Source organism: Nicotiana tomentosiformis, chromosome 8 (assembly GCF_000390325.3).
Source record: "Nicotiana tomentosiformis chromosome 8, ASM39032v3, whole genome shotgun sequence".
Classification (NCBI taxonomy): domain Eukaryota; kingdom Viridiplantae; phylum Streptophyta; class Magnoliopsida; order Solanales; family Solanaceae; genus Nicotiana; species Nicotiana tomentosiformis.
The window spans coordinates 44,745,254-44,754,574 of record NC_090819.1 but is presented as its reverse complement, the minus strand read 5'-3'; the positions used below and the strand labels follow the sequence as shown (position 1 = coordinate 44,754,574).

The window sequence follows — 9,321 nt, the reverse complement described above, 5'->3', positions numbered from 1 at the left end:
CTTCCTCGTTGAGGAAAAAGTGGTTTGCAAACCACCTGAGGGCTCGATTTTGACCATTAGTAGCATTTTCTGTGTACTCCTGGGTCGCAAGAAACTTCTTGATGTCGTGATACCAAGGTTTACAATATGGTTCTTCATTCACATGGAAGTAATAGGCATGCCAATCCTTGATTTCTACCTCGATGGGGTCGATGTAGTTCTTGTCTAGATGCTGAATCATAGATGATAAGGTCGCAAGGGCGTCTGCGAATTCGTTCTGAATTCTGGGGACATGCCTGAACTATGTCTTTGTGAACTTCTTGCACAACTCCTTCATGCAGTGCAGGTATGGCAATATCTTGACATTCTTAGTTGACCATTCTCCTTGGACTTTGTGGAATAGCAAATTGAAATCTCCTATGACCATAAGTTCCTTGATGTTCATGTCGATTGCCATTCTGATTCCAAGGATGCATGCCTTGTATTCAGCCATATTATTAGTACAAGGGAATCTTGTCTTTGCCGATGCTGGATAGTGTTGTCTAGATTTCGCAGTCAAGACTGCCCCAATCCCGACTCCTTTGATGTTTGCTGCTCCATCAAAAAACATTCTCCACCCAGGGTATAATTCTATAATATCTTCCCTGGCACATAATACTTCTTCATCGGGGAAATACATGACAAGTGGTTCATAATCCTCATCCATTGGATTCTCAGTGAGGTGTTCGGCTAAAGCTTGTCCTTTGATAGCCTTCTGAGTTATGTACACAATGTCAAATTCGCTGAGGAGAATTTGCCATTTAGCTAGCTTTCCGGTAGGCATTGGCTTCTGAAAAATGTACTTGAGTGGGTCGAGAAGAGATATCAGATGTGTAGTGTATGTTGATATGTAATTCCTTAGCTTCTGAGCAATCCAGGTCAGAGCACAACAAGTGCGTTCTATCAGTGTGTACTTGGCCTCGCATAGTGTGAACTTCTTACTTAAGTAGTAGATGGCCTGCTCCTTTCTCCCAGTTTTGTCTTATTGCCCTAACACACAGTCGAAGGCATTTTCCAAGACTAACATGGACTGGCGGGTTTGAAAGATACTCTTTGATTCTGTCGAACGATTTCTGGCACTCCTCCATCCATTTCGTGGCAGCATCCTTCTTTAGAAGCTTAAAAATGGGTTCGCAGATTACCATGGACTAGGCTATAAAACGAATGATATAATTCAATCTTCCCAAAAAACTCATGACATCTTTCTTGCTCTTTGGTGGTGGTAATTCTTGGATGGCTTTGATTTTTGATGGGTCTAGTTCTACCCCTTTCCTGTTTACAATAAAACCCAATAAATTTATAGTGGGGACTCTGAACGCGCACTTTGCTGGATTCAACTTTAAATTGTACCTTTGACATGCGTTCGAAAAATTTCCTCAAGTCGCCAAAGTGCTCTAAACTCTTTCGAGATTTTATGATGACATCATCCACATATAGTTCGATCTCCTTGTGAATCAAGTTGTAAAAGAGGGTCGCCATGGCCCTCGTGTAGGTGGCGCATGCGTTCTTGAGACCGAATAGAATAACCCTATAATATAGACTCCCCAAGGAGTGGTGAAAGTTGTCTTCTCTTCGTCTTCCTTATGCATTAGGCTTTGATGGTATCCAGCAAAACTATCAACAAACGACTGCAGTTTGTGCTTTGCACAGTTGCCGATGAGAATATGGATATTCGGCAAGGGGAAATCATACTTTGGACTAGCTTTGTTAAGATCCCGATAATCCATACATATTATGATCTTTCCGTCCTTTTTGGGCACTGGGACAATGTTTGCCAACCAGCTTGGCTAGTTGGTGACTCTTACTACATTTGCTTCTATTTGTTTGGTCACTTCTTACTTTATGCTCAGACTTAAATAAGGTTTGAACTTCATAGGCTTCTGCTTGACCGGAGTTCTGGTAAGGTCAGTGGGTAGTTGATGCGAGACAATGTCAGTGTTTAATCCTGGCATGTCATCATATGACCATGCGAACACGTTGACGTACTGTCGGAGGAGCTTAATCATTTTTCCCTTCTATTCAGCTTCCAGGTGAATGCTGATTCTCGTTTCTTTCATGTCTTCTTCGTTTCCAAGATTGACTATTTTTGTTTCTTCAAGGTTGTGCTTCTTCTAACTCTCTAGCTGTTCGATCTCTTGTGCGAGATTTTATGGCATCATACTCTCGTCATATTCCTCATAATCTAGATCGTTGTGCTCATCGGTTTCATTACATGTCATAATCGCGGAACGCAGGTTTTTATCGGTTTGATTATACCAAGACTCCCGGCAAACCAATGATGTACTGGTTGTCCAATTCTACAACTCTTTCCCTTGTTCGGCATCCCCGGTAGTTGGTGTCTTGACATCAGTTCCTTCACAACATTCTTTAATCATATTCATGAACAGCTTCCCCATCCCGTCTATTATATCATCTTCAGGTGTTGAACTCTGTCCCGAACATACAACATGCTATGGCTCAAATACCTTTTTCCTGGAGCTAAGGGTGCGAGTTTTCCCTTCTGTAGGTTGATATCCTATGCCAGCCCTTTGTTTATGCCCATTGTGTTCAATTGGCTCTATGATCCCATGTGACTTGGCTCCCAACCCTTTTCTTGGCTTGTATGCATATTTCATCATCTCCCTCATGGCCATCTTGGATCTGTACGGTGATTGCATTCGCAAATTCCGTTCAGTCTTCTCCTCCTTAGTAGTCTGCATGATTTCTACAGTGTTGAAGGCGAAACTGTCTAGCCCCTGAATTAATCAGACATCATACTCCAAATAGGCGGAGTGATCCCACTCATTATGGACCACGATCTCCTGGAATCCCCACTCAAATTTTATGCATTGATGCAAGGTAGACGGTACGATCCCTGCCATATGTATCCAAGGCCTACCTAGCAGCAACTTGTTAGAAGAGGAGATGTCCATCACTTGAAATAATACTGGAAAGTGGACCGACCAGATTAGCAATGCTAAATAAATTTCTCCAATAACGTCCTTTTGCGAACCGTCAAAGGTTCTCACCCTTACGTGACTTTCCTTGACCTCCCTCAAATGAATTCCCAACTCCCGCAAGATGGAGAGCGAGCAAATGTTGACTCCTGATCCTCCATCGACCAGCACTCAAGATACCGCTTTATCTCCGCATTTAACAGTGATGTAACAGTGATGTGAAGAGCCTTGTTGTGACTTGCGTCTTCGACAGAAAGTTCATCTCTTTTGGAAGTGATCATGTTTGCTTCTACCATTTTCACGATTGTCGCAGCCAATGCCTTGCTAGTGGTGTTACTTGGCACACTTACCCCACTTAGTACTTTTAACAAAGCGTCCTTATGGCTATCCGAACTCATCAATAGATCCATGATGGATATTTTTGCTGGAGTTTTCTTCAACTGTTCTTCCACGAAATACTCTTTGCATGACATTCTCTTCCAGAACTCAGCAGCTTCTGGGTCCGTTATGTTCCTCCTTGGAATTTGTTCTCTCCCCCAATTTCCTCAATTTACCTTTTCAGGGGCGTAACATCTCCCAGACCTAGTCATACCATAGGCTGTGGCAGAGTCTATCATTTTGGCCTTTCACTTTTGCTGATAGGTCCATGGGACAGTTTTGTATTCCCGATCTTCTTCACCCTGAGTAGTATCAGCAGGTTGCTGCGAATAAGTTTGAACTGTCACTATAGGCTTTAGTTGTACTGTAAATGGGAGCCTTTTGAGGAGCGATTCTTGCGGCTTCTGCATTTCCTATAGTGACAATTGTTCCCTTCAGGTCATATTCTTCATCTAATGTGATCATATTATCTCCAGGGTTTAGATGATTTGGCAATGGGTTGCAATTTATATTAGGTGGTGCTGGAGTGCACTGTATAGCTCCGCTCTTGATCAAGGTTTTAATTTTATTTTTCAACTTGAAACAATCTTCAGTATCGTGCCCCGGTACATTGGAAAGATACACGCATCTCTTAATGGCATCAAAATATTTGGAGGGATGTTCAGGAACCCTTCCCTCAATTGGGTGTATCAATCCCACTCATCTCAACCTTTCAAACAATTGGGCTAGAGGCTCAGCAATTGGGGCATAGGTTCTAGGACCCCTTTCTTCAAAGTTAGGACGAGGAAACAGTGCATACATAGGTCAGTTTTGGTAAGTAGTGGTTTGGATAGTAGCATATAGCCATTGTGGGTTTTGGTTATTATTGGCTCGATGAGAATTGTATTGTGGTTGAGGGTGGTAGTATGGTTGGGTATTATAGAATGGAGCGTAAATGGGTGGTGGTGAGTGGTTGTTTCGGGAATAAGAGGTGCTTCCATGAGATGGGTTGGTTTGATAGTAGGGGACGACTGCTGAGACCTCATCTTTCTATTTCTTTCTGCACCGATCAAATCTGACTGGATGGCCTTGTTGGCCGCTTGTAGTGCTGCCATAGATTGCACCTTACCATATTTTATGCTCTCTTCTAAGAAATCTCCCATCTTAACCAGCTCGGGGAACTTTTGACCCATCATTCCCATCATCTTTTCAAAGTAGATTCCCTCTTAGGCTCGGATGAAGTACTTGGTTACTTCACTGTCGTCAAGTAGTGGTTGCGCTCTTGCAGTCTCTGTCCTACACCGTCATGCATATTCTTGAAATGACTCAGATGGTTTTTTTTGTAGGTTCACCAGCGCGAATCAGTTAGGAGTGATCTTTGTATTAAATCAAAAATGGTTCATGGAGTCCTCCGACATATCTTGCCAAGTTCTCCAATTTTGCGGGCCCTGTCGGGTATACCAGGTCAGTGCTTCTCCCGTCAGACTCCTTATAAATAATTTCTTCCTTAGTTTCTCATTTCTTCCCACTTCGACCAACTTGTCACAATAAGCCCTCAGATGTGCGTGAGGGTCCCCCGTCCCATTGAAGGTGTCAAACTTTGGGGGTATGTACCGTACTGTCATATCCACATTCGGGTGAATACATAGGTCTTTATAGTCCACGCTTTCACTTCATCTGGCTACTTGGAGACTCTTTATTTGCCTTCTCAATATTTGAAACTGCTCAGATACCAACTCTTCTTCCTTATGCCTGGCCTCTCTCTTCATCTCGGTGTACTGATCAATCTCATATGGCACCCTGACCGTGACGGGTACTGTGAAGGTAGGTTCGGTAATGGCATATACAGAGGAACGTACCGCTCGTGAGTAGTGGCATGTGCCACAAGTATGTGCTGGTTCGTGGTGAAAGTGACTCCGTCACGAGGATGGGTAGTTGCATTAGTGGTAATAAGTGGGTTCTATGATTTTTGAGGATATTGCGATATGTAGGGAGTGTAAATAATGGGATTTGGTGGGTTAGCGGGTGTTACTAGAGGTATAACGTGAGTGGTGGGAGTTGAGGTCGGAGTGTTATTGTTTTGGCACGATTTTAAAGGAAAATGATCTGGGAGTGAATCCAAAGAAGGAAATCTGGGTGGTTGAGGAAGTGTTGTCACGGCCAGTTGCGCCAATTCTCTCATATGTTGTAGCTCTTCTCTTAATGATTCCATTTCCTGAGCCATCCTGGCCACATGCTCATCATTCCTAGTATTGTCCTTATCCCCCCGATCGCCTCGGGCTGTCGGCTACAACCAGAGCATGTTCAGTTGCGTCTTCTACAGCAAACATCATTCCCTTAGACCTTAGATTGTATGGTGGCTCTGCCAGTTTTAGTCGACACAAACCAACTTTGTTTTTCTTTTTGGGGGGTAATAATAAAGAAAAGAATAATAAGAAGAAAGAAAACAAAAAAGAGCAAGAGTCAGTTTCTTCATTTATGCGAGCAGGAAATCACATAGACAGATAATTCATGCATTAGTGCTAACGCGTTCCTAAAATTCCTAGGGACCTATCACTGTCGGAGGTAGGCCTAATTCGTGGATGTTTGACAAGCATTTAGACTTGACACATTTAGATCCGAAGCAATTTATTTTCATTGATAATTTGGACTGATACAAGCGGGAACAAGGATTACATCACAGAGATGCATGGGCTTAGAGAGTTTTCTCTTTTGGAAAGTAAAAGAGAGAACTGGGGATAAAGGTACAAAGTGGGGAAAGGAGGGGAAATCAACGAATTCTAATAACCATCCCCTGAGTCGCTTCATGTGCCCTTCTCTTTTTCTGGCTCCTCTTTCGGATCCTCCTCGGGGTCTTCCTCAAACTCTTCCTCATCATCATTGAATTCAGACATCTCTTCCGAATCTTCTTCTGGTTCTGTGCTTGACTATATCTAGATGCATTCTACTACCCGATCATCCTCTTCAGCCGGTGGAAACATATGGTCAATGGATCCCGGTGTTACACCCCATGTTCTCGTACGTAGAAGCACGCCATAAGTAAATTGATATAAGCTCGGAAATGAGATGTTACATCCCGCATTTTCGTACGTTAAAGTTTCATCGTAAGTTAATCGACGTAAGTTCGGGAATGAGATTATTTGTAGACTATAAGCATTACGCTACTTCAAACAAGTGATGAGTAAATTCGTAGTGAGAGGGAAAGCAAATGGAAGAAAATTAATTTCTTCGAAGTTTGACCTTTTGGGATAAAATACGGTCCGAGCTATAATACATGGACTAGTGCCATACAAGGTACCATATGACCATGATTGTAAGACATTTAAAGTGTGTTAAAAATGAGTAGTATTTTAAGTAAGTTGATATAACTACTAATTATGTGGATAATTGGGTAATAATGAATTTTAGTCAGAGATTAATTAAGTAATTAAGATTATGGATAAAGCTTAAGGTGTCCTAAAATGTGGCAGAAAATTAGGTGGGAAATAAAACTCAAATGAGTGACTCATACACTATAAAACTAGGTGGCACAATTAATGAGATTGGTGGCCAAGTCATCACCCACTTTGATAAAACAATTAAGGAAGATGTATAAGCTTGCTAAGCTTATGGATGGAACTCACAAAGCCATAATCTCAACGTGATGGCTTCAACAAATATCATACAAGGTTATGATTAAATTCACAAAGAGATCATATCGAATTTGCTACAAATTTTCATACAAGACTACTTAGCAACGTGAGAATTTGCGATTCTAAGAGAGCACGGTGCTATCTTTATCAAGAATATCATACGGATTTTCCCCTACTTCGATCTGTCGTTATGTGTTCTTCGCAAAAGACGTGTGTTAGAGGGATTGTCAAGAGAATCGGCTCAGGTATGTTAAGGCTAATCCCTTCCTTCATTTTGGCATGATCTAGTAATTACATGTGTTTGATAACGAGGCATAAAGAGAATTTCATACTCCTGAATTTATATACACTATCCTAGTCTTATAAGTTACAGTATTCTCCCGTATCGGGACTTTATATTCAATTTAGTATTGTCTTCTTCCGGTCAAGAGAGCAGAGGGTCTATATATATATATACAGTATTACAGTGTTTTCACCACCATCGAGCTATAACCGGTGGGCATGCCCCTATTGGGCAACCTCTGATCAGATGGTAAGTTATATACCGAGCCTACTGTGACCGAGCGCCTATTAGCGAGACCAGCATGGCCGAGATACAGAGCCTAGTATAGCTGAGCGCTTATGAGCGAGCCTACTACGGAAGAGCAGTTATATATACCGAGCCTTATAGGACCGGACAACTATTTTACTTACTATATTGAGAGAGTTGAGTCAGTATCAGCAGGTAAGCATATCTTCAGATTATCTTTGACTCCCAGTTACTTTCAGTTATTATATTATTAGTTCAGTTTCAGCTTTTAGTTATTCTGTTGCCTTACATAATCTGTACATTATTTTGTACTGACGTCCCTTTTCTGAGGACGCTGCATTTCATGCGTGCAGGTTCAGACAGACAGTAGAACTCATCAATAGTTGTTGCCTGAGTTCAGCTTTATCGGTAAGCTTTACGTCCTTCGGAGTTGCCGGGTCTAGAGTTTTGTGTATATATGTATATAGGTTATGGGTAGGTCGGGGCCTAGTTCCGATAACAGTACATCCATCAGTAGAGGCTTGTAGACATATCCTGTCAGTTAGTGCAGTATGTTGGGCTTGTAGGCTTTGTATGTATATTTTGTTGGTTTGTCAGCTATAGTAGTTATGACGGCCTTGTCGGCCCAACTTTATATTGATGTTTAGTCAGTGTTAGCTTCCATTCAATTTTATATTTTGCTTCGCATATTGTCTTGCAATGTGGCCATGGCCAAAGTATGACACTATATGTTCAGACTCCCTTAGTTGCAAATTGGTACGCAAGGATAGGTGAGGCACCGGGTGCCGGTCTCGCCCCCCAGGTTCGGGGCATGACAAAAGTGTTCCACTTTCTCATGGAGTGCGTACAATGTTGTTGTGAGACTGTTTTTACATGACCATTTCTCTTTCAAGTTACCATGTTTAGGTTGAAGCCTTCTTCCTTATTTCTTCAGCTTGTCTTTCATTATAGTACTTAGGGAGGACCTTTTGACTCTTGTAAAGTTGTGAGCTTATTATATCATATGAAGTTTCACGAAAACTCCGGCATGCATGGGAACTAAGATAAGCTAAGTATGTACGCAACAAGGAGGCAGAAAGACCAAGAAAAGTAATTGCTTACATTTGAAGAAATTTTAGAAGGAACGAAAGGAATTATTCGATCAATGATCCAGAGTAGTAATGTTATGAATGCACTTAAGATTTCTCAATATTATACATGCAGCATATATAAAGACATTCATACATCCGTAGAATACTCCGGTATAAGTTAATAGAATGAATTGAGCCCATAGCATAGAAAAAGGATATAATTGTTAGAAGATTGTATCATGGAAATTCCATAGTGCCCATGAAACGCTAAAGTAATAACTAATACCAGGAGCCGCAGATCAGAAGATAGCTTAAGTCTACATGAAGGCTGGTAAGAAGGAAGAGGAAACTAAAGAGTTACATCAACCAAATAAATCAGGAGTCTGATAATTGGACCTAGAAAATTATAGAAATCGTGATTAAGAACATTGCATAATCACTATTAATATAAGAGGTACGAGAGAGATAGTACAATAGCCATATTCTACAACGGCTCTACGATAAAGTCAGTTGGAAAAGTACCAGCCTCATAAGAAGTCAATATGAAGCTCTCACCGAATCGCGTATGCACCAGAGGTACAAGTTTTATAATAAGAGCTTCAAGTTGTGGATGTGAATTATACCTATGTGGAGGGGAGGTCATGAAAGAGATAGAATATATGATGCGAGATTTTAAGGTAAAGGTAAACAACGTGTGAAATACTCAAATGCAGAATGTTGTGAACAGTTCATACTTCGGATAAAAGGCTAGAAGCGCGGAGATTCTGTATCCAGGAATG

At 41.4% G+C, this 9,321-nt stretch overlaps 1 protein-coding gene across 1 annotated transcript; it reads right to left on the bottom strand.

Moving 5' to 3' along the window:
- Positions 1–280: 280 nt before the first annotated feature.
- Positions 281–2,717, bottom strand: LOC138897399 (uncharacterized). Its single transcript, XM_070183366.1, has 2 exons — positions 2,484–2,717; positions 281–883 (listed from the first exon to the last, which is right to left on the bottom strand). Exons 1-2 carry the CDS (start codon positions 2,715–2,717, stop codon positions 281–283), a joined length of 837 nt encoding a protein of 278 aa, XP_070039467.1.
- Positions 2,718–9,321: the final 6,604 nt, after the last annotated feature.

Bases quoted from the DNA above. Each gene is read 5' to 3' on its own strand.
- LOC138897399 (XM_070183366.1), bottom strand. From the start codon at position 2,717: ATGCAGACTACTAAGGAGGAGAAGACTGAACGGAATTTGCGAATGCAA. The intron at 884-2,483 runs GTATTTGAGCCA...TGGATTGCTCAG, and splicing joins CCCTTAGCTCCAGGAAAAAG to AAGCTAAGGAATTACATATC.